General features: G+C 45.1%; 1 protein-coding gene across 1 annotated transcript in view; it reads left to right on the top strand.

The window, feature by feature from the left end:
* SELENOF (selenoprotein F) overlaps nucleotides 1–25,516 on the top strand; it is a 44,002-nt gene extending 18,486 nt beyond the window's left edge. The window contains exons 3-5 of the mRNA XM_060232155.1: nucleotides 18,603–18,666; nucleotides 23,217–23,266; nucleotides 24,599–25,516. Of these exons, the coding sequence (XP_060088138.1) occupies nucleotides 18,603–18,666; nucleotides 23,217–23,266; nucleotides 24,599–24,730 (246 nt within the window). The 3' untranslated portion in view covers nucleotides 24,731–25,516. The remainder of the gene's footprint in view (nucleotides 1–18,602; nucleotides 18,667–23,216; nucleotides 23,267–24,598) is intronic.
* The last annotated feature ends 237 nt before the right edge of the window (nucleotides 25,517–25,753 follow it).

The following is a 25,753-nucleotide window of genomic DNA, read 5'->3' as shown; positions in this document are numbered from 1 at the left end:
CAGTGCTAACCTACCACCACCAGCTGACCTTTGTAGGAACTACCCACTGGGAGGGTCAGGACTCCCAGCTTCCCTTCCAAGTTTTGAAGCCTTGCATCTGTGTCTCCTGCTGCCCAGTGCCTGGTCACTATGGGGACCATTTACTGCCTTGTGCACTCCTGGAGGAATAGCCACTTGCCAACTGCCTTCCCCCAACACTCCTTTTAAAATATTGTGTTCCAGGTAGTGGAGATCTGAGTGGTACAGAGAACTGCTACCAGCATTGAAAGTTATAATGTGTTCATTTAAAAGAAAATGCGCACAGGTTTACTTTTAGTACAGTACCAGACTGAGCAGAAGAAATGGGTAAAGTGCAACTCCTCTGCCCCTCTCTCGATACATTGCTTATCAGATGTTAAACTATAGAACAGGTTCCTTGGCTTAGGAAGTTACAGATTTCTACAGACTTAAGAACATAAGAGAAGCCATGTTGGATCAGGCCAGCGGCCCATCAAGTCCAACACTCTGTGTCACACAGTGGCAAAAAATTTTATATACACGCATACACTGTGGCTAATAGCCACTGATGGACCTGTGCTCCATATTTTTATCTAAACCCTTCTTGAAGGTGGCTATACTTGTGGCCGCCACCACCTCCTGTGGCAGTGAATTCCACATGTTAATCACCCTTTGGGTGAAGAAGTACTTCCTTTTATCCGTTTTAACCTGTCTGCTCAGCAATTTCATCAATGCCCACGAGTTCTTGTATTGTGAGAAAGGGAGAAAAGTACTTCTTTCTCTACTTTCTCCATCCCATGCATTATCTTGTAAACCTCTATCATGTCTCTTTACCTTGAAGTTTCCTTTAGTTCCTGGGGCCAGCACATGGTTAATGGCTACCTACTCCAGACCTCTGTTAAGAGTTCTGCCTGCTCTGATGAATTCTGCACTAAAGAGCTTCCTCCTTGTTCCCCTGTGTTTTAATTCCTCCAGATCTCTGTTCCCTACTTGAAGGGGAGGGACTGGCCCATCCAATTGTCTCCAGCTAGACCCATTCACATCTGTATGAAGGTGGGCTGAGGTAAGGCTGGAAAGCAATTGAACCAACTTCTCTTCCTGCCTGTTCTCTGCCCAAAGACGGGAAAAAACGTTAAAAACTTAGCGTGACGGTTTTGTACAATTCTAACCTTTAAAGAAAAATGAATTTCTTCATATATGCATAAACAGGATAGAGATCTTGCCATTGGTAGATAATATGAGTTGTGGGACTGAAGCTGGTCTATGCCTAACTGTTGGGGAGGAAAGCATGTTCTCCCTCAGAGGTGGAGGACATCTGAATGGGTTGTTCCCATGATCCTTCTGGGAGGCAGGAAAAACTTTTTTCTCCTTCCTTTAGGCACCTTCAGAACAACCCGCCCCTTCAGTTTAGTTCCTGCCTCTGAAGGGAGAGCAGCTAGACAGGCTCAAGGCTAATCCTTTTTCTACTGTCCCTAATTTTTCTCCTCTAATATCCAAAAAAAATCCCTTACTATCCTTTTGTTCGTCCTTCCCTTGGCTCTTCACTTCCCCCCCCCCTCCTTTCTTCCACGGAGGACAGTGCTCAAAAGGAAAAAGCTATGGTGGCCAGTCATCTCGATGGGTTCCTTTCGGAGGATGACCAAGACTCGCGCGCCCCAGACATGGCTATAACGAACACCAGCGGTAGGGCCAACTTGCCTTGCAGGCATGATCATGCCATCCAGAGTCAACTCGCTGAAGACATGGCAGCCACAGGCAAACGGCGCCGCTCATTAGAGCATGCGACTCCTTCAGGGAGCACAGCAGTGAGTTGCAGTGGCCATTTCAGAGCCTTGGCTCCTGACACCAGATCCTTCCCACCATTAATTTCTGGCGCAGCTGGATTGCAAGGAGACGTCCTCTCCTCCGAGCCTTATCCCAGCAGGGCCAGATCATTCCTCAGCCACATGAGTAATGCAACGTCAGTGCTTGAAGTCCTTTCCTCCGACTTTTTTCAAACTTTGATGCTGACTATGCAAGGGGATGGAACGGTTCTATTTGAGAGTAGGTCTCCCTCTCTGGGTTCCTCTCAGCCTCTTCCCGCTTGACCCACTAAGGCTGTACGTAAGGCCAATAATACACAGGGGGTAACACAGGACTCTGAACAGGATCCTAGCACCAGGAAGAGGCATGGCTCTGGGGAGGAATCTCTGGCTTTTGTATCTGTAGAGCAAGTCAGGGATGAGGGTGAATTCCTCTCAGGGAATGAGAAGAAAGAGGTTTGGATCTCAGAACAAGTCACCTGGTTTTTCAAGGGTGACAACTATCAGTACTTATTGTCTAAAACTTTAACAGCCCTTGAAATTTGTGATCTTTCTTCTGAGGACGATCCCAAGCCTACAGGTTCCAAAAAACTGAAGTCTAGAACTAGTGGCAATTCAGATTTTTTCCTAGGGACAAATCTCCAGAGAATGTTGTTCCCTTTCTGGAATTTTTTGAAAATCAGCTGAGAGCTGAGTGAGAAAAGCCTGCTGCTAACAAGCAGTCCCCCCACTTAGTCAAAAAGTTATATACTCTACTGAGTACACTATACTACTGAGTTATTGAAAATCGATGCCCCTGTTGCAGCACACCAAACCTCAGGTCTTTTTTCAGAGGATGGACACAGAAACATCAAGGACGCCTTAGACAAAAAAGCGGAGGTCGCTCTCAAGAGGGCGCACAAAGTGGTGGCGATGATGGTGAGAGCTTCTTCCATTGCGTCCCTTGTCTCCAGGGCAACCACAAGTTAATTCAGATGCTTCCGGAAGATAACAGCCGCCCTGAGTCCGCTTGCGGAGAGGGCGGGATATAAATGCAAAGTAATAAATAAATAAATAAACAGGAGGCTCCTGGAGGGCGCCACTCGCATTCTGAAGGCCACATCCTTTACAGCAGATGCCACACTGAACATCATTACCTTTGCATCCAGGGCCATTGCTTCCACCACAGTCGCCAGATGACTGCTTTGGCTTAGGGCTTGGCAGACCAATCTCTGATCCAAGTTGTTAGTGTCCGCCTACCCTTTTGATGGTGAGAAACTTTTTGGAGAGTCACCGGAAAAGATTCTAGTGAAAATAAAGGAAAAGAAGGCCATGCCCAAATCTCTTCGCCGACCAGATCGAAGAAGTGCCTATTCCTTTCTATCGCAACACTCCTTGGTCAAATTTCATCCAGACAGCAAAAAGTCCAACTGGTACTCATCTCAATCCTCCTTCAAGAAAAGTTCCTTTGGGAACAAACGCACAAAGAGCTCCTTCACCAATACTGATAGACAGGAGCGACAGGAGCGAGGCCTAACTACGAAACTCTTCCGGTAGGGGCCCATCTTCTGAACTTCCTAGCATCCTGGGAGGCTTCTCAAGCAGATGCCTGGGCTCTAGAAATAGTTACTCATGGGTACTCCAAGTTCAAATCCACACATCCCAACAGATTCCTAAGGTCTCCACAGGCAAGAAATCCAAACAAGAAGCACATCGCCTACAAGGCACTCCATCATCTCATGGACATTCGGGCCATCAAGCCAGTTCCTCCCAAGGGTCAGGGTGTCTATTCAGTTCTTTTCACAGTGCCCAAGAAAAACGGGGATTGGAGAGCCATTCTGGACCTCAAGTTCCTGAGCGAGTTCATCAGGCTATGCCAGTTCCGAATGGGGACTCTGAGGTTCATCATGGACTCACTTCAGGAAGGAAAGTTTCTCACATCCATAGATCTGACCGAAGAGTACCTCCATGTTTCTATACACCCTTCCCACAGGAGATCTCCATTTCACTTGAGAGGATTGACATTTTCAATACCGGACAATGCCGTTTGGACTGTCAACTGCTCCAAGGGTGTTTTCCAAATTACTGATCAATCCAATAGTGCATCTTGTCATGGGTGCTGGGGACCCTGTAGAGGAAGTTGAGCCTGCAGCAGAAACTGTGCCCCTGCCACCTGCACCAGTGCCCCTGCCTCCTGCTGGAGAAGATCCCAGCCCCCCTGCCTCGCCCTCTCGGGTGGCGCGTGTGCGTGACCGCCTCCGTCAGGACCTCAGGGATCGGAGGAGGGCGGCACGCTCACAAGCAAGACGCTCCCTGAGCCCTGAGTTTTGAGAGGATTCTGGCCCTTCTAAGAGCAAGGATGCTTGAGTTGCAACAGGATCCTGGCTGCCTCTCTGAGCCAGCAATTAGCCCAAATGGGCAACAGCCAGCAGAGGGCTATATAGCTGTAGGCTTTGGGAGGAGGCTTTGTGGAAGCAACTAGTCATCTACCTGACGTCCTAGCATCCACTTCGGCTTTTGACTTTGGACCTCCTGACCTTGGCTTGACTTCTGGACCCCCTGACTACGGCTTCTGAACCTCTGACCTACGATACCTGGACAACGATTTGGCTTTGGCACCTTGGACACTCTTGCTCACCGGTTACAGACCTTGGACTGCCCCTGGACTTCGCCTGGCCTGGCCCCAGCTCGTGACAGATTGCTTCCACCCACACAAACACCCATTCCACAGGATGGATGCTGAAGCAAGTGGAACCGCAGGACTACTGGCTGCCCTCCAAGCCCAGGTACAGCAGCTGACACAGGCAGTAGTGCACTTGCAGCAACAGCCTGCAGCCAGTGCTCCAGCCAAGTGCCCAGTTCCCCCACCTGACAGATTTGGGGGTGCTGTGGAAGAATTTCCTGCGTTCCTGGCACAGTGTCAGCTGTACTTTGAACTAAGAGCACGGGACTTCCCCAATGACAAGACGAAGGTGTGTTTTATCATTAGTCTGTTAAAGGGGCAGGCGGCCAAGTGGGCCACACCCCTACTGGTTGGGTCCTCTCCCCTACTGACTGATTACCAGGGGTTTGAGGCCCACCTGTCTGCTGCCTTCTCCAACCCAGTCCAAGCAGCCACAGCCAACCGGAAAATCAGGGCCCTGAAACAAGGCCAGTCCTCGGTGGCTCAGTATGCCACCGAATTCAAGCTCCTGGCCCAAGACTTGGCGTGGAATGAGGCTGCTCAGATGGACCAGTTTACCGAGGGGTTGGCAGAGGAAGTCCTGGACGAACTGGCCAGGGTGGAGCGGCCCCCCACGCTCCAGGAACTTATCACCCTCTGCCTCCGCATCGATGGCCGCCTGGAAAGTCGCCGCCAAGCCAAGACCCGAGGGCGCCAGCTCCCTGCGCCATGCCACTTGGCTCCTCTCCCATCCCCAGCTAGTACCAGAGACGAGGGTGAGCCTATGCAGCTTGGAGCTGCTCGACCCCGCCTGACTCCAGAAGAAAAGGCCAGACGCCGCACGCAGAACCTGTGCCTCTACTGCGGCACGGCAGGCCACTATGCCTCTGGCTGCCCTGCTAAACATCGAATACCCAGACCTACATTGCCACCGCCGCCAAAAGGCCAGCCCCAGGCGTAAGTGGACCCTCCAGCCTGGGGCGACTAGCTGGGTCCTCCGAACAACAGGCTGATACCCCGGGCCCGTTCCTGCTACCAGTCAAACTCCATCTGCCCGATGGACGCTGGCTGTTCGTGTATGCCATGCTGGACTCGGGAGCGGCCCACTGTTTCGTAGATGCCGCCTTTGTAAAGCAGCACCAGATCCCAGTGCAGCCAAAAGAGATTCCGACGCTGGTGGAGGCTATTGACGGGCGCCTCCTCCGTTCTGGCCCCGTCACCCAGGAGACCTGTCCCATCACCTTCCACGTCCAGCAGCACCAAGAACAGCTGCAGTTTGATGTCGCCCGCATGCCTCGCTTCCCACTGATTCTAGGCCTTTCCTGGCTGAAGCTGCACAACCCCATCGTGGACTGGGCTCAGCAAGAACTACGCTTCCGAGACCCATGCCCCCATCTGACTCCTCCCACCACTCTAGCAGCCGGCATCCCGAGTGGTGGTCCTCAGCTCCCTCAGAAGTATGCAGATTTCGCCGATGTCTTTGAAGAGACAGGAGCAGATCAGCTTCCCCCTCACCGACCCTATGACTGTGCCATTGATTTGGTACCTGGGGCACCACTCCCGGTGGGGCGTCTGTACCCAATGTCGGAGCCTGAGTTGGCAGCTTTGCGAGACTACCTGGACAAGAACCTGAAGCGCGGATTCATCCGACCCTCAACTTCTCCCCTGTCTGCTCCAGTCCTCTTCGTGAAGAAGAAAAGCGGGGAGCTCCGGCTGTGCAATGACTACCGGGCCCTGAACAAGATCACCATCCGCGACCGGTACCCTCTACCACTGATCCCTGAACTCTTGGATCGTTTAAAGGGGGCCCAAATCTACACCAAGCTGGACCTCCGCGGAGCGTACAATTTGGTGCGCATACGGCCCGGAGACGAATGGAAGACCGCGTTTGGGACCCGATACGGGCAGTACGAGCACCTGGTGATGCCCTTCGGATTGACCAACGCCCCCGCTGTCTTCCAGAGGTTCATGAATGATGTATTCCGGGACCTGCTCGACCGCTTCGCGATCATATACCTGGATGACATTCTAATTTACTCCCGCAATCCTGCCCAGCATGCCGAGCACGTCCGCCAGGTCCTACAGCGCCTACGAGCCCATGGCCTCTACGCCAAGCTGGAGAAGTGCGACTTTGACCTGCGCTCCGTCGAGTTCCTTGGTCACATTGTGTCACCACAGGGAATCCTCATGGACCCAAAAAAGGTGGAAGCGGTCCTGACCTGGCAGGCCCCTCAGAATCGCAAAGACCTGCAGCGGTTCCTTGGTTTTGCCAACTACTATCGGCAATTCATCCCAGCCTATGCATCTCTGACAACACCCCTGACTCAACTACTCCGCCCCAAAGAACCTTTCCACTGGTCCCCAGAGGCCGATAACGCTTTCTCCACCCTGAAGACCCGCTTCGCCACCGGGCCACTCCTGAGATACCCCGACCCCCAGCTTCCCTTTACGGTGGAAGCTGATGCCTCCAACGTGGCCCTGGGAGCAGTGCTGTCCCAGCGCGAGGAGCCGTCCCAGCCACTCCAGCCCTGCGCCTATTACTCACGCCAGCTCACTGCGGCAGAGAGGAACTACACCATCTGGGAGAGGGAGTTGCTCGCGATCAAGGTGGCTTTTGAGGTTTGGAGACATTACCTTGAAGGGGCTCGCCACCCTGTCCAAGTGCTCACCGACCACCGGAACTTGGAGCATCTCCAGACCACCCGCCGTCTCAACCAGCGCCAGATCCGGTGGTCCCTATTCTTCTCCCGCTTTGACTTCAAGATCACCTACATCCCCCATACCCAGAACCGGAAAGCCGATGCGCTCTCGCGGAAACCGGAATACGCTCCTGCTTCGACTGAGACCGTGCCTGCTGCTCCCATCCTGCCACCCTCAGTGTTTGCAGCCACCTCCACTTCACCAGCACTCGTGGAGGACATTCGTGCTAGCCAGGCCAATGATCCCTGGGTCCAGCAACACCTCCAGGCACTCCAAGATGGCTCAACAGGCGAGTTCACGACTCGAGGCGGCCTCTTGCTACACCACGAACGCCTCTATGTGCCGCCCGGGCCCTTGCGGGCAGAAGTACTACGCATGACCCACGACGCGTTACCCGCTGGGCACTTTGGACAACATAAGACCACCCACTTGCTGACACGGGAATTCTGGTGGCCACGAGTTCGCTCCGATGTTGCCCGTTATGTCAGCTCCTGTGACGTCTGCCGACGGGCCAAAGACGTCCCAGCCAAACCCTCGGGGTTGTTACAGCCCTTGCCCACACCCTCAGGACCCTGGGATACCATCTCGATGGACTTCATCACGGAACTTCCACGATCCAAGGGTCAGACGTGCATCTTGGTGGTCGTCGACCTATTTACCAAGATGGCCCACTTCATTCCGTGCCCGAAACTTCCCACAGCTCAGGAGACAGCCCAGCTCTACCTGCAACACATCTTTCGTCTGCATGGACTCCCAGCCCACCTGATCTCAGACCGGGGCCCCCAGTTCTCCTCTCGGTTCTGGCAAGCCCTCCATTCCAGCCTGGGGACTCGAGTGCACCTGTCCTCAGCTTACCACCCGCAGACAGATGGTCAGACAGAGCGCACCAATGCCACGCTAGAGCAATACCTCCGCTGTTACACCTGCTACCAGCAGGACGACTGGACCACTCTGTTGCCTCTAGCGGAATTTGCATACAACAACGCGGTCCATTCCTCCACCCAAATGACCCCGTTTGCTGCAACCTACGGGTACCACCCTCGGTTCTTCCCGGCGATCCTGCCACCCACGAATGTCCCCGCCGTTGAGGCCTACCTGCAAGAACTCCGCGCCAGCCAAGACTTGCTCCGAGAGCAGCTGCAGCGGGCCAAGGAAGCCTATAAACTAGCTGCGGACCGGAAGAGGCAGGAAGGCCCCCCAATCCAGCCGGGGGATCAGGTGTGGCTCTCAACTCGCTACCTGCGCCGGCCTGGTCGGTCTCACAAGCTGGATGCGCGGTTCATTGGACCCTACCCTGTCTTAGAACAAATAAACCCCGTCGCCTTCAGGCTCCAGTTGCCACCCCACCTCCGCATTCACCCCGTGTTCCATCGCTCCCTCCTTGTTCCAGCTGCACGCCCTGACCCAGCTCGGCCTCCTTCTCCACCGCCACCACCACCAGTGTTGGTGGATGATGAAGAAGAATACGAGGTGCGCCAGATCCTGGACTCCCGGTACCATCGTGGAGGCCTCCAGTACCTTGTGGACTGGGAGGGATACGGCCCAGAAGACCGGTCTTGGGAGCCCGTGGACAATCTTCATGCCCCAGACTTGGTGCAACGGTTCCACAACGACCACCCCGACCTCCCAGGCCCCTCGACGGAGGGGGGCCCTGGGGGGGGGGATAGTGTCATGGGTGCTGGGGACCCTGTAGAGGAAGTTGAGCCTGCAGCAGAAACTGTGCCCCTGCCACCTGCACCAGTGCCCCTGCCTCCTGCTGGAGAAGATCCCAGCCCCCCTGCCTCGCCCTCTCGGGTGGCGCGTGTGCGTGACCGCCTCCGTCAGGACCTCAGGGATCGGAGGAGGGCGGCACGCTCACAAGCAAGACGCTCCCTGAGCCCTGAGTTTTGAGAGGATTCTGGCCCTTCTAAGAGCAAGGATGCTTGAGTTGCAACAGGATCCTGGCTGCCTCTCTGAGCCAGCAATTAGCCCAAATGGGCAACAGCCAGCAGAGGGCTATATAGCTGTAGGCTTTGGGAGGAGGCTTTGTGGAAGCAACTAGTCATCTACCTGACGTCCTAGCATCCACTTCGGCTTTTGACTTTGGACCTCCTGACCTTGGCTTGACTTCTGGACCCCCTGACTACGGCTTCTGAACCTCTGACCTACGATACCTGGACAACGATTTGGCTTTGGCACCTTGGACACTCTTGCTCACCGGTTACAGACCTTGGACTGCCCCTGGACTTCGCCTGGCCTGGCCCCAGCTCGTGACACATCTCAGGAGACAGGACATCCATGTGCATCCGTATTTAGACCTGTTGATTCGTTCAAGCAGCAGATCCAAATGCAATCAGGATACAGAGAGGACCATTTATGACCTGCAATCCCATGGTTTCTTGGTGAATCTCTCCAAGAGTGCCCTGTGTCTCACTCAGTGTATTGAACATCTGAGGGCAATAATAGACTCCATGAATTGCTCTCTGTCACTTCCCCTGGCAAAAGCACAGAGGATCAGAGAAATTGCTGCCTCAGTGCTCAACAACAAGTTCTCCTCTCTGGCCAGACTGCTGGGCCTGATGGTGTCTTGTCTAGATTTGGTGCAGTGGGCCTGCCTTCATTCCTGACCTCTCCGGTTATTTCTCAGACTCTATCAGCTGGCGACCATGGAGCACAGGGAAATGTCCCTATTAGTGACATATTCTGTCAAGCACAGTCTGCTCCGGTGGACTCAGTTGACCAACTTACTTCAAGGGAAGGTTTTCCACTCTTCTCCCCTGGAACTGTTCACCAATGCAAAGTTGGGGGGCAGTTCTGCAGGGGATTTCAGTTCAAGGTCTTTGGTCCCACTCAGAGTTTATTACCCATCACTGTTCTCAAGCTCAGGGCGATTCGCCTGGCTCTGTCACACTTCAAGGATCACCTGTTACACCACAACATCCTAGTCTGAACAGACAGCATGTTGGCAAAGGCATACTTGAACGATCAAGGGGGGGGGGGGTCCAGATCATCTGAACTCCACAAGCAGGCTCTGAAGATTCTCCAGTGGGCAGGGCAGAATCTTCTCTCCATTCTTGCAGAACACATCAAAGGTCTGGACAATGTTTAGGCTGTTTGGTTAAGCAGAGAGACCATATCCAAGGGGGAATGGGCTGTACATCTGAGAGTGTTCCAGTTTCTCCGTCAATATCTATGGCATCCCCAAGTGGAACTGTGTATGTCTCCGTTGCATCCCCTGCTACTTCTCGAGGTTCCTCCACAAGGAAGCAGAGAGGATCAACGCACTAACAACACAATGGCCACAGGGCCTCATGTATACCTTTTCTCCCATTCCCCTACTGCCAAAGACTATCAGAAGAATACGGGAACTCCAGGTGGAGATCACTTTGGTAGCGCTGCCCATGCTGTCCGTGGTTCTCAGTGCTGCAAGAGATGTCCATCAGGGATCCAGTGACGGTTCCCACATTGCCAGACATGCTTCATCAGGGACCACTTTGGCACCCCAACCCAGAATGGCTGTGTTTGACCACATGGCGATTGAGAGGAGCTACTTCCAGGGTCTAGGCTATTCACCAGAGACAACGGCATGATTTTCGCTTCCAGGAGAAAATCTACAATCTGCATCTACAACATGACCAGGAGACATTTGTCAGATGGTGCACACATAAGAAATTGAACCCTCTGTCTCCGTCCTTGACGTCCGTCTTATCCTTTCTGCAAGAAGGGTTCCACTCAGGTCTCAAGGCCACTACCGTACGACAACAGATTGCGGCCTTAACTACATTTCTACCACAGTTTGGAGTAGACATCCAGCTTTTTCTTCAAAGGGCCACGGCCAGTAGACCCCCCACAAGTCCATCATTTCCCTACCTGGAAGCTCAATGCCATTTTGACAGCCCTCACTAGGTCACCTTTTGAGCCCTTGAGAGAGGTTGGCTGGAGATGGCTCTGGATGAAAGTCCTTTTTCTGATCGCTGTAACAACTGTGCAGAGAGTATCAGAGCTTCATGCCCTATAGATCAGGATGGGCCTGTATTTCATAAGTACAGTGTCGTTTTTAGTACCAATCCTACTTTTTTACCCTAGTTTCACAGGTCACAGGAAATTTTTCTTCCAACCTTTTGCCCAAAACCAAATCAGTTGTGCAGTATAACTAATAAAAATTTTAAAAAGACAAATATTGGAACAAATGTCAGGCAATAGAATTAATTGGTATATTTACCTCCAATTAAAACACCTTAAAATCTCCTCAGCTGGTTGAGACATTTTCCAGACCTTTGAAGGATTTTGAACTTTTTAAAAATAAAGTTTTAGTATCAAAAGGTCTCGTTTCACAGATATATTGGATAATGGTTCAGATAGAGAGTAAACAGATTACAAATTATCACTCTTGAGACACAATAGACTGTCAAAATAATTTAGAAGTGAATGACTGGGAGGGGATTTGGAATTTTCCCAGCTCTCACTCTGCTGTTTTTAGTATAAAATTCCAGTTATTAAAACGCAAACAAGATGTTACCTTACGCCAACTCAGTTACATAAAATAAAAATTATAACCCAAATTGTTACAAAAATTGTTGTCACCAGGCAGATTTCATCCACTATTGGTGGCCCTGTGAATTAATACAATTGTACTGGAAAGATATTGTCCAGCAAAGTAAACAAATTACAACTTTTAATACCAGGACTGTTCCTACTTGATTTCTGGAAGCAGCCTTAAAAGGATAAAAATGAAATGAAATTAATATCAGTATTGTTAGATATAGCCACAATTACTTTGGTAGCTATGTGGAAAGATAAGAAAATACCCATGATTGAGCTATGGCAAGCTCAACTTTGGGACTAATTTATCATATGTAAAATCTCCGAGTTAATTATACCAAATAATTTCACCATTAAATTTGTGGAAGCATGGTTTCCTATAGTTCAATACATAACTGAAAAAATACACTGTATCAAGATATGTTATTTTTTTAACAGACCTCTGGCATTTGTAGATAGCCATCAGATATGAAAATGGCATCTTGGTGACTGTCCAAATGTTCTGTGTTATTTTGCATATATAATTATTTTAATAAAGAAGAAAAAATACAGTCCATCACAGTAAGCAAACAGAAGTCTGGGACATAATTCAGCCAGAGTTAAATACTTTTAATTCCTATTGATTTTGGGGGAAGGGGGGAGGAATTAAGTACATACTTGACTTTCCTGCTAAAATCAAAGTAACCCAAAAGTGCATAAGTCTTGGCTGGATTGAATTTTTGATTTGAACTGTTTGCATAAATTATTCATCTCAACAAAATACTCAAGATGTTAATGTCAGCTGTTATCCTGAAAGCACTGAAATTTCAGACAAGAATCTGATGGATAAATATTGTAGGTAGTATTTTTGGCGACACTTTGTGCAGCTGAATCCTGGAATCAAACTGAGAGTATGTGTTACTATCTCTGAAATTATTCAGGATAGTAGTCGTACGAACAGACAAAGAGATCCTGGGCAGTAGCACTAAACAAAGTATTTGAAGGTATTTAAAACTGCCAGATTTTGCAGGTTTGCTATTCATATTTTCAAGGGCTATTTTGAGCAGGAACACACAGGAACATAGTTCCAGCTGGCTTGGCATCAGGGGTGTGTGGCCTAATATGGAAATGAGTTCCTGCTGGGCTTTTCCTACCAAAAAAAAAAGCCCTGCATTTTTTGAATGTGAAAATTCCATGCTGAGTTTTGTCTTCTTTTAAATTACCTTAGAACTCAATTGCTTTGTACTTGGCCTTAGCGTCGCTTGATTGATTGTATTGATTTCAGTGGGCACCAGATATGGTGCAATTGCATGTCTCATCTTAAATAAACTATCTAAAAAGTTTGTAATCAAAATTTGCAGAGAAGAATTTTCTAACAAATTTGTTTCAGTATTACTAGCGATACTGAAGAAAGCTAGATGGTAGGAGAACTCTCACACTAATATTTATAGATAGTTCTGCATAAGTAAAAGACATACAAAGCATTCATGAATATTTTGGCTGAGTTTTGACAGTTTGATTATGCGTCTGGATGGTGAAATACACCCAAAAAAAGGTTAATTGTTGCTTGTTACTCTAAGTAGAGGTATTACGAAAGTCTAAGTATGCAGAAAGCTGAGTAAAATGTAAAGAATCTTAAGTATGACATTGTGCAGTTGCATTCAAAGGGAGATTAAAATTAGTTTGGGGGAAAAATGTTGGGGGAAAAATGAATGCAGTAAGCTATTAACTACATTCCTGCAGCTGAAAAAAGCTTTAACTAAATGTGGAGGTAGTTTTCTGACATATCCTGCTATTTATTTCATACACATCAATACATCTGAGGGAGCTTCTTTGCTCTTGAAGTGGAAGTCGTCATCTAAGTATTACAGCACAGTTTATTTTTTCCATAGAAGAAGATGAAGAAGATTTTGGATTTATATCCCGCCCTCCACTCCGAAGAGTCTCAGAGCGGCTCACAATCTCCTTTACCTTCCTCCCCCACAACAGACACCCTGTGAGGTGGGTGGGGCTGGAGAGGGCTCTCACAGCAGCTGCCCTTTCGAGGACAACCTCTGCCAGAGCTATGGCTGACCCAAGGCCATGCTAGCAGGTGCAAGTGGAGGAGTGGGGAATCAAACCCGGTTCTCCCAGATAAGAGTCTGGACACTTAACCACTACACCAAACTGGCTACTGATAGTCATACACTTGAAGAGAATAACATGAATGAGTAGTATGCAGTCATTTCAGACTAAGTATACCAACTTTGTTCTTTGATTATATTTTCCCCTATATATGAGTGAGTTTGTCTGTGTGTCTGTGTTAGCAAGAAACTAGCATTAGGTCTGCAAGTCACTGTTAGCCATTTGAGAACCAGCCAGAGGACTATAAAAAGATAGCATCCAGCAATTTGCTAATTATACTCTTGCCTGATTTTTTTCTCCCTCCCCCCCCCCCCCATTATATTAAGACAAAAAAAACACCAACCTTAGGGCTGCCACTAGCTGTACTTTTAGATCAAGGTACTACTTGGTTACAGGCCATGGCACCCAATTAAGTTCCAACAATATGTGTATTACAGTGTAGCATCTAATTATAAACAATCTGTTATTTCTTTAATGTTTCCTACTTTTTCTTTTTGGAAAAAAAAAACACCACCTTACCCTTATCATTATACTGATGCAGTAATAAGAAGGCTGATTAAATGGGAATAACACTGCACAGTTCTGTAACATTCTTTGAGTGCTCAAAGCACTTTACATTCATTATGTCAATAATCCTTACAACAGCAGTGCAAGGCAGGAAGGATTTTTCTCATAATGGAGAATTAGCTGAGAGACTTGTATTTACTTGTATTTGCCCATCTAGTAAATTCATGGCAGACGCAAGATTTGAGCTGTGGAATCTGCTTCATAATCTTGGCCATTACAATAACCTATTCTTAACAAGATTTATTTCATTATTTTACTTATTTAAAAGATCTACATACAACATCTCCAAATCAACTATTCAGGGCAATTTCCAGCAAGAAAATAAAATCCTAAAGCCTTAAAACTATTACGTTTTAAGGAATTTTAAAATGTAACTAGGAAATCAGATTAAATTACAGCGCCCTATAATAAATAAAGCCCCAGCCCAAACCAACAAAGTAAATAGAATCCAGTTTAAGTACTAAAATATCCTAGTAGGGTGAGAAAAATACACAAAAAAGTGAAGTAAAGCCTTGAATCAGTTAAAAGTTTTACTTTTTAAAGCATTTTGGGTGGGGGGTGAATAGATAGGGAAAGGGAATTTCATAGGCACAACAACAAAAAATACCACCTTCTGACATGGTGGGCAGACATGAAGACTGACAAAAGTCTTAGGCAAGCTCAAATAAGGCAAAACAGTTCTTAAGATACCTTGGTCCAAAGCCATTTAGAGCTTTATTTAAAAAAAAACAAAACAATGTAGCAACCTGAATTGAGCCCAGATATGCATAGGCTGCCAGTATTGCTCTTTAAGCACTGGTATGATATTTTGCCTTTAGTCAGACTTGACAGTAATCATGCTGCCATATTCTGGACTAAGTGAAGTTTTGGAACTATTTTCAAAGGCAGCTCAACATACAGCAGTCTAACCTGGAGGTGACAAGTGTTTGTCGTGGCCAGAGTTGTAGCTGGTAATTATGGATGACCTTTCCAAGTTGATTTTAAAAATCATGGCACAAAGAATGGAACTGTGTAGAATCTTGAAACATTAATCCCAGAGGTCATACAGTATCTCCCCCCCTTCCCCAAAGCACCATCTTCTGGAACCTAATAGGCAGCGCTGGCCTGTGAGGGCGTGGCACCCAAGGGAGGCTCCCTGCCCGCTGCCCTCCCCATCTTTGCGGCGGTGCCAGGCAGCTCCGCACTGTCGCCGCCCCCCCTCCCGCCACACTGCAGCAAGGCTGTTCCTTACTGGCTTCAATGCAGCTGCAGCGGCTTCTATTTCTTTGAACAGCCCGCAACGCAAGAGGAGACTTCACTCCCCCTTCTTCCCGAAACCAGAAGTGAGGGGGAGCAAAGTCTCCTCTTGCATCATGGACTGTTCAAAGATGTAGAAGCCACATCAGCTGCATCGAAGCCAGAAAGGATCAGCCTTGGTGCAGTGCGGGGTGGTGGTGACGGAGCGCAGCATTGCCTGGCAGCGCTGCAAAGGGAAGGAGGGTGGCAGGGGGGCTTGCAGCAGGGTGGGAGACAAACTAGGCATTCACCATGGGCACCGGGAGAGGGGGAGGCCAATTCTGTGGCCCCTAGGCAACTGCCTAGTTTGCCTAGTGTGCGAGCCGGCCCTGCTAATAGGAATGGAACTGCGCAAGGCTTTTTTTGTAGGAAAAGCCCAGCAAGAACTCATTTGCATATTAGGCCACACCAAGCCAGCTGAAACTGCATTCCTGTGGTTCCTGCTCAAAAAAAGCCCTGGAGCTACGGGAGTGAAGTATCCTGATCCTTAATCTTCCACTTGATCCAGAATGATACCTTGACCTATGGTACCCAGGCCCAGCACTAGGGGTTCTGGCACCCCTAGGCTGATCCCAGATCCCCTGCCCCCTCCTGGTGTCTTCTCACATGTGCAAAGTGTGCGTGGCCCAATAACATCAAGTGATATCATTGGGCTGCGCGCGCTTTACACAAGTGCTCAGCCCGGCCCTCCCATGCTTCAAAGGGAGCCGGCAATTCTCTCACCGGCTTCCTTTGAAGCAGGGAAGGACCAGGCTGAGCGATCGTGCGAAGCTCACACTGCCCTCTCTAGCTTCAAAGTGGGAGAGGGCTGGGCTGAGTGCTCACGGGAAGCGCGTGCAGCCCGATGATGTGAAGACATCATCGGGCCATGCACACTTTGCACAAGCGCTCTGGTCGACAGGGAGGGGGCACCTTTGGTTGGGTCGGCAAGGACAGGGAGGAGGCACCTCTGGTCAGGTCGGTGATGCTCTGGTCGGGTCAGCAGGGGCGGGGAAGGGCCACCTGCCCCTGTCTCTGTGGCAAAGTGGTGCTCAAGGCAGCCACCTACTTCGCTGACTCCCATGCGCTGGCCCTGATGGTATCAAAAGTCAGAGAACTGAAAAACCCTCTCCTGGCAGTTTCTGTTCTAGAACTAAGCCTAAACCAAATTGAAATGGGGAAAATTTAGGAATAGTTAAACCTAAACTATTCATAGCATTCTGAAGAAGAGGTTGTGGAACAGAGGGATTTATTACAAAGTATCTCAGTTTTCTGTTTTGATTTCAGTTATCCACCCAAAATGTTGCTTCAAGTTTCTGTTATTTCATTTAGGCTAGAGTCGTAATCTGGGGGATTTAGGTTCAGATCCTCACTCTGCCTCTTCAAGAACAGAATGGAGAGGGAAATTGCTGAATTACAAATTATAATGAAACTTGGAACAAACACCTCCCTGGGACTGAACAGGGATATTGGTTTCTTAGCTCATTACTAAACCCATTAGTAATCTCATGCTAAACCCATTCTCACCAAGTAGAGGTATATATCCACAGTATTCCAATGTATTTTTCTTTTAGAATAGTGTATCAGTATGATGTGGGTTTTTTGTATTGACAATCTTAAATAAGGAATATTGGTTGTTCATCTCATTACATATACTTAATCCATCTTCTACTATATTCTTTTTTGCATTGACAAACTGGAATGATGTTTATAATGTATGCTACGTTAAAAGTAAACTAAGTGGACATGAACCCCTCTGAGAAAAACATGTTTTCCAACACAACAAATGGTATCTTAACCAAACTGGTTGTTCTTTCAATTTGTTAATTGTACTATCTTGCATGCTTAACCACTATATCTGTTCCCTGTACCCCTTTCATTGTCTGATGAAGTGTGCATGCACATGAAAGCTTACATTCTGAATAAAATCTGTTGATCTTAAAGGTGCTACTGGACTCCAACTTTGTACTAGAATGTATGCTTATAAATGCATCACAAATGTTATATAACTTGCAGCCAAGAACAGCATATAATACAAACCTTTTCAACTTTGATTCACAATTTGTATTACATTTTAATAGATGGTCAATGTATAGGCATTTCCCCTCCCAGTCTCAAAATGTAAGGTCCCATTAAGCTCAGTGGGTATATTTAGCCGTATATTTAACTTGTCCCTTAAAATGTTGTGCTTAAAACTGTTACACTAGAACTGGACCCTACCCATAAACTTCAGTACTTCATTTAAAACCACTTTCAAATCGTATGTATAAAAATAAAATGTTGATGTTGCCAAACCTGCTTCCATCTACCTACTAAGATATGCTATGGTATAAAAAATTAGTATAGCTTTACTCTTCTACTTTTCATTCTAGTTCCTATGGAAAGAAAAAAATGTCTTAATACAGGTTATAAAAGATTACTTCCTTACACTGGTCATATACTCCACAAAGTTATTGATTTGCTTGGATTTGACATTTTCTCTACTTTTCAAGATCAAATGTGAAATTCAGATTTGAAACCCATTGGTAACACACTTGGCTGTGCTTCAATTTAGGCATAAAAGCCTAAGTTAAGAATAGACCAGACCTCTAAAGAACCATGAAATAAATTACTTTGAAACCATTACTGCTACTTAAGAAGGGCCAAATGAACAGAAAGTTCATTTGCAAAGCAGATAGAGAACTGGGTTTGTCATCAAAGTAATAGCAGTGGACCAACCCTGTTTACTATCTTACCTTTTGCTGAATATCATGTTTTTCCAGGTATAACCTTCCTGGCACCATGAAGACTCATTTTCTGGTTTGTTAGGTCTTATGTGTGGCTTTGTTTGAGCTGTAAAATTTCTATGAAAAGTTTACATTCAGTTGATATTCTGTAATGTAAAATTTGCCCAAGTGGCAGGGTTATGAAGTGGCATGTTTCAGTACTTTTACATGGTCAGTTGTCAAAAAATATATGATACACATTTAGTTGATATTTTCTCTCATAATTTTGTTTAACTATCTGCTCTCTTGCAGCTGTATTCAGGGGCTATTCTTGAAGTCTGTGGATGAAAATTGGGGAGGTTCCCTCAGGTTCAGGGTAAGTGTAATTGTCACTTTTTTAGTCACCAAGAATTGTTGAATCAGAATTGACAACATAAAGAAGCATTTGGACTCCTATTCTAACAGAGGTAGCATTAGACCCAGCTGGTCTAAAAGGTAAAGGTAATCCCTGTGCATGCACCAGTTGTTTCTGAATCTGGAGTAACGTTATATCACATTGTTTTCATGGCAGACTTTTTTACGGGGTGGTTTGCCATGGCCTTCCTCAGTCATCTACACTTTGTCCCCAGCAAGCTGGGTACTCATTTTACCAACCTCAGAAGGACAGTTGGGTAAAATATCTAGACTCTGGCTGTAACAGAGAAGGAATTGCATGTAAATATCCTTAAAGAGATGGAGAAACTGAATAAAAGCTATTCGATATGGTAGTCCTTTCATCTGATTCACTGGTAAAACTATATGTATCTCTGTGTCTATGGCTCACCAAACCGCAGTCCATTTATTTCAGAAGAGAATTTTCCTAATGTCCTGGAGCTTAGACTAACTGAGCAATAGGCACTTTAAAATGTGTAAGGTGTTACTGGAGAAATAGCTTCTTTAATAGTTAGTGTATGCATTCAGCTGCTTGAAAGAAGCTTTTAAGCTCACTACAAAATTTAAGTATGCTTTCCTATTCTTAGTGGTGAGTTTTCAACCCTTCTTGTCTGCTTTTTCTCTCCTCTCACTCCCTCGCATTGCTTCTTTCTCTCCCCTTGCTAACCTTTCAGTCTTTACATTCTCCACCCACCGCGCACTGCCATTCTCTCCTCATTTGCTCCTTTTTAATGACTCATGTATTGACTTCCCACTAATGCTTACCATTATTTCCTTCAGGTTACAATGTATGTGCCTGTGTGTACATCACGTCTATGTTTGGTGGGGGAGTTAACTTCCTCTTTAAATTTTTATTATTTTTGCCTTTTTCAGTTGACTTGGGCATTGCCCCAAGTTTGTAGAAACATTGTTCCTTGTTATATGTAGCTGGACTGTGCTGATTTGGGGGCCAAATTCAGAATTAGATATAAAATACCGAACGTCATATTTGCTCATCTTCAAGCAGTTTCTCCTGTTTTACTTCTGTTCTTGGAACATCTTTGTTTTGCTGTTATGGTGAACAGACATCTCTTTTCTAGCAGAATGGAAGGTTTACTCATCCTACCTTGTGAGTAGAAAATCCAAAATCACTGGGATTTTCCTTTGTTTACAAGCTTCCATTATGTTTGTTCACAGTACTCATGTTTTAAAATAGTCTGTACTTATGAGTGGATGGTTTGCTTTGGAAGGAAGTGCTAATTTAGTAAGGGGGAGAGTAGATCAGTTCATTGGTATCTACTGGAACATTGGCCATCTGTGGCCATTCAGTGGCTTTTTCAGTTGTTGCTGTTAATAGCCTTCTGCTTTCCTGCCCATATCACTTGTCCTATTCCTGTTGCCACTACAGGCAGCACTTCCAAGACTATTTTAAACAAGCCCTGCAGCCTGTTTTCTGCAGTCATGAGACAAAGTAGGTTAGTTTGGGTATGGGACAATGAATATGAGGAAAAGAAGGCAGTAGTATAAACCCCTGCAAGGGAAAGAGTATGTGAAAGCAAGAGGGAAAAAACACTTGGATTACAAACATTGTTAAGCTAATTTTTAACAAAATGTGTCTTTCACAGCACAAGCAGGTTTCATTAAACTTGTGGTCCTATTTGGCGTCTCCTCCATCCAGATTAGCCCCTGGCAGTTTCCTAGCGTGTGCGACTGCTTTGGTTCTATAAAGGCTTTATTTATTTCATGTCACTAGAATGTCTGCTACAGAATGTGAAGCTTAGCTGAAGGTCATATTGCTGTTTCAGAAGATGGAGTATTTTTAGGTTATCAAACTGTATAGACCTGTTATTCTCAAAAAAATTTGCTGCTAAGTCTTTTTTTGGTGGACAGTTGCTATGGATCCCACTACAGTAAATATTTCTTTGCTGAATATCACAATATTGTTGTATTCGTATGCATGTATTAGTCATACAGGTTCCATGGTTGGGCATTAAGGTTCTCCTCCCTTCCAGAATAAACCCCTGCAAGGGATAACATTCTAGTGGAGGGGTTTGAGACTTTAAAAACTATTCTGTGAAACTAAATCAAGTTAGAACAGTGATTCATGAGTAAAATGAAAGAAATATGGTCTGTCTTCTGGTTGTCTCATTCTGTGAGTCACTACAGTGGCAAAATAGGTGTTTAATGTTCTTAATTAAGTTTAATTTAGAAGTGTTTTAAGGGCTCAGCTGGAATTGTATCCCTTGTCTGCCTTTCTCTTATAAGAAGGAGAGCTTTTTGTCTATTTGCCTATAATAACGAATCTTGAATCCAACCCATGAACCAAATTGTAATTTTAACTGTTTTATAATTTGTTTTATACTTTCCTCAATGTTAAGATTAGATTATTTTCCTGCACAAAATTGAGCTCCCAAGAAGTTAGAAGTTTCATTCTACCAAAAATTAATTCCTTCCATATTTTCATCATAATGTGATGAGTCATTACAGGGATTTTGAAGTGGTTCCATATTAGGTATTTGGAACCTAATAAAAAGTGTCACACTTCAGGGAACTATGTGCACTCCTCTTTCTAACTGGGTACCAGATATCCAATTTTATTACATTTTCTAATGGAGGAAATTAATTTACGTATTTGGAAAGTTCTTTGCACATAAATTTTTGAGGTGTGTTGTTTTAACTATTTAGGATGTACAAAGGGTGTTTGGTTTGAGAACATTGCATAATACACTGACCCTTGGTATGACTGTGCCTGTATTCTGTCAGTTTTATAAGGAAGTCACTTTTTTGTCAGACCTATTGGGTAAATCAGTGCAGGTCCCATTTTTTACCTTCAGAAAAGTGAAATGTGAGACAGCCACTCTTTCCCTGAAGTAACCTTGTTTCAGAAGTTTCTCAATATAAACACAATCCTACTGCTGGTTTTGTGGTCAATACAGTTCTGTGGTCTCATGATCACTCAGCTGATTTTGAATTAAGGGTGCTAAGAACTGTGTGGTGTATGTATATAGTTTCACTTCAAAAGTGATCAATGCACCTCTTCAAGGTCTTGCATCTCACTTTTCTCGCAGTTCCTTGAATTATTATAAGATGTAAAACACAGGAAGGAAGATGCCTTCTCTAGCTTTGGATCGAGTCCATTGTTTTTATAAACAATCCTCTTTTAATTTCACACTGTTGGTGTTACAAGAAAGCTTCTTTGCTCAGTTTTATCATACTCTTTTTGAAGAGCATAAAAATAAAAATTGACTTCAGCATAGTAGATACATTATTTTCATCTTGCATTTTTTTTTCCTTTTTAAATTAAAATGTTTTGAACCTCAGTCATCCTCGAACAACTTCACATATTGAAATGTCTTGGTGTAAAATAAAATTGTAGCAGGTTGTCTAATGTTTTTATACAAATGTCTCTGTTCATTTTCACTAGATCCTAGAAATCTGACAGAGCTACAATATTTCTGATAGTTTAAGTTGACATCAAACATACCAAAGCTGGTGTTACACTTTTTTTATACCTTCCTGCACCGTTTTGTTCTGAACATAGTCAGATCTGCTCTGTTTAACGTGATAGAACAGCAAGACAGAAATGTATCTACATATGAATGTTTCAACTAAGGAAATACTCGGCAAATGCTTGTATGTAATTGTTGCTTAAGCACCAGCCCAGGCTTTCAACATTTCCTGTCTGCTTCCAACACTCTTAGCCAAAGCTGGCAACCACCATAGTATTTTATTATTTGGCCAGACAATGTAGCAGACGAGGCCTGCACATGATCTTTCTTATCACAAGATGGAAAAAGACTAGGGGCTTATATTCAGGGACAGGAGATAAGGCCAGGTAACAGTAACAGGGTGAGTGCCTACCCCTCAGCATAACTAGGACCCTCATTTCCCAAGCTCTGTATTTTCTTCCAGCCATAAATCCTAATCACAGTTTAGAGTCATAATTCACTGGCTGTCCCCTTTGCTTGAAGCAGTGATTGATCCTACTTAGTTAGTTACTGTTGAGATGAGGAATCTTCCTCTGTGTAAGATAACTTTGAAAAAAAATCTCTCTGCATGATAGCTGATAAAATTTACACTAAAACATTTAACTACCTATGGGCAACTTGTTACAGTTCTTTGTAGCTCTTCTGTGTTTAGGTCTTCCAACACATTGGGGTGTCACAAAATTAACCAAGTGGTTTTTCAGCAAATAGATGAATTTTTGTGCTGTTCAGAAACAGCATCAAGCTTCTTATGAATGCGTAATTTCTGTCCAGTTCAACCATCTTCTTCTTCCCTTCCCTTGCACAATACCCATGTCACAAATTCTTACTGGATAACAGTTGAGAACATAACAAATTCTAAAAGTGGCAGAAACACTGAATAGTAGTCTAAAATCTGTTTATCAGCTTTGATCTCCGTAATTTGTGAATAAGATTATGCCTTAAGTATGCTTGAGAAGAAGAGATTTGAGGGTTTTATATACTAATACAATAACTTCCAAAATTTCCTCCCCCCCCCCCCCCATTTTAGCTTTTGTCAGGAGTGACAAGCCGAAACTGTTCAGGGGACTTCAGATCAAGGTGTGTACTGATTTTTATATTTGGTTCTCTTGTCTCATCATTTAATTGTGCCTCATTAAATATTTCTGTACAAGTTAGATGTCCGTCTGGTATATCTGCAGCATATTTAGTGGGAGATAATCAGTATTTTCAGGTGGGACCGGACTTAGCTTAATACAGAGAGAATGATGAGGGTGAATGTGAGTTTGATTACATTTTTTCTACTGGAACAGGTCTTGATGGGAGTGACTTGTAATAAATTTAAGTTTCAGAATCAGTGTGGCATTGGTAACATTTCCAAATTCTGTTTGTTACAAGCCTTTGCAAATCTAGTTGACAGATGTATGCGGCCAGCAGCACACACATCCTTTCTGCCTGATTTTCCATGAATTTTAAAAGACACAGAGGAGGTCTTCTGTTGTATTGAGCTTTGGAGCTGGCAGAAAATTTTCTGTGACTTGAAACCTCCCCAGAGTCCTTGGGCTTCTGAATCAGTCTTGGGAGAAGGAATGTGAGTTGCAACCTCAAATAAGGGTTGGTTGCTGAGCCAAGCCAAAATTTGTTGATCTCTATTCAGCTGTCATTACTGGTCTTCTTTACCCCTCTTTTTGAAGATTTTTGCCAACTTATCTTTTTTCTTGATTTGGCTGTTTTATTCAAGGATGCTCAGTCCTCCTTCCTTCTCCAAAACTCTGGTTAGTGTGCCTTTATTTCCTCAGGCCAATTCACATTGATGCAGTGTCTTTTTTCTTTTGCAAGGGAAAAGGCACAGAGCCCAGAGAAGCTGGCTTTTGGTTTTTATGGTCCTAAGAAGACTGAGGAATCAAATTGGAATTCTTTGAACTGGCCCCTCAATTATGATGATGAGCAGCAATGGTTAGCTGTCTATATTTGTGTGTGTGATAGTCTCCCATAGTTAAACTGTCCCAGTATTTCAACTACTGAAATCTAGAAGTGAATGGTGATAAATGAAATATTTATTACTATAAGCTGCGCTATGATTTTTTGTACTAGCAATTTTTCAAATGATGCAGTCTTCATCTTGGCTAATAACAACATTCCTTGTGATTATACTGATCTTACCACCAACCTTTTGTCTCTTCTCTTCTATCTAAATGTAACTGAGGATTAAAGCATCAGTTTTAAGTTGAATTAATTGCTGTGGCTGGTGTGAAAATATACCTTATATACATTCTGAGTAGGAAACCAAAAACTAGACTCATATTGCTTTTACCAAGTGCGGTCAAGGTTAGACTAGCTACTCTACAGAAATGTTTATGCTTAGCTACTGAAACATTGCAACCAAGGGAATCGCAGATGAACAATAATTCTTAACATTTTTTGTCTTTGCAGTATGTACGTGGCTCTGACCCTGTACTGAAGCTTTTAGATGATGATGGGAACATTGCTGAAGAGCTGAGCATTCTCAAGTGGAATACAGACAGCGTGGAAGAGTTCCTGAGTGAAAAACTAGAGCGCCTCTAAATCTTCTGGGAGAAAAAAATTCCCAGTCTTTTTCTCGCATCATTTTTCATTATGGTAATCTTCTCAGACAAAATGTGATAAACCCCGGAAATCATTCCAGCTTCTGCATTAATTTGAAAGCTATCCCATATTGTGTGGTTCTCAACATCTTTTAATTAGAAACAGAAGCTTCAAGCACAGCACATTTGACAAATTGGCAGGCTCGACAAATGGCCTGTCCTCGTACATTTCAGCTCATCTTAGTGGATGGAGATCATTAATGAAATGCTTTGAGACAAATGTAATGCAAATACTGAAATTTGTTATAATTGGGCTGCCTTTTTTGTTTTTGTTTTTTTTACTGGCAAGCCTATTTGTCAGCTCCCAATAATTGAGATGATTACTATGCTTTTTTATATGCTGCCTCTCTTTGTACAATGATGGAAAGTTGGAACCAAATAAGATGTACTCTGTTTCCCAAAGAGATGTCCGCTTGCCTCCCCTGCATTTTTGTATTTCCCAGCTGTCCTTTTTTAATAGAAACATTATTTACAATATTCATAATGAATGCCTGCTCTCAAAAAATCATTTGGAGTCTTGTTTGGATGGAGGAACTCATGCTCTGGATTTATTGAAGAACACTAGGGAAACACACATTCATGATGACTGCATGGAAAGCCTTGACAAAAGGCATGTGTAGGTCTGATGTCAGGTGTGCTTTCCATAAGTGTTTCTTCCTTTATTCAGCAGACGTGTTTAGTGGAGAGAGAATATAATGGAGATGGCAATAAACCATAAAAATCTGTTTCAAATGTCTCATTCTTTCCGGAGATCATTGCAAAATAGACTCCTTTAAAACACTTTGGTGAGTTTCTTTAGACAGTGCTTTCATAGGAAGCATGTATCAGTTTATCTGATCAATGGGTTTGATCCAAACTTAAGTTTTCTGCTCACACAAGGCACTTCTGTTGGAGGATTAGAATATTTCTTCCTCTCCCGCCTACTGATCTCCCCAAAATGCTGCTCCTGGAGAACAGGCAACCT

This window comes from Heteronotia binoei, chromosome 2 (genome assembly GCF_032191835.1).
Source record: "Heteronotia binoei isolate CCM8104 ecotype False Entrance Well chromosome 2, APGP_CSIRO_Hbin_v1, whole genome shotgun sequence".
Classification (NCBI taxonomy): domain Eukaryota; kingdom Metazoa; phylum Chordata; class Lepidosauria; order Squamata; family Gekkonidae; genus Heteronotia; species Heteronotia binoei.
The sequence above is the reverse complement of the archived record's forward strand: the minus strand, read 5'-3'. Positions and strand labels throughout refer to the sequence as shown.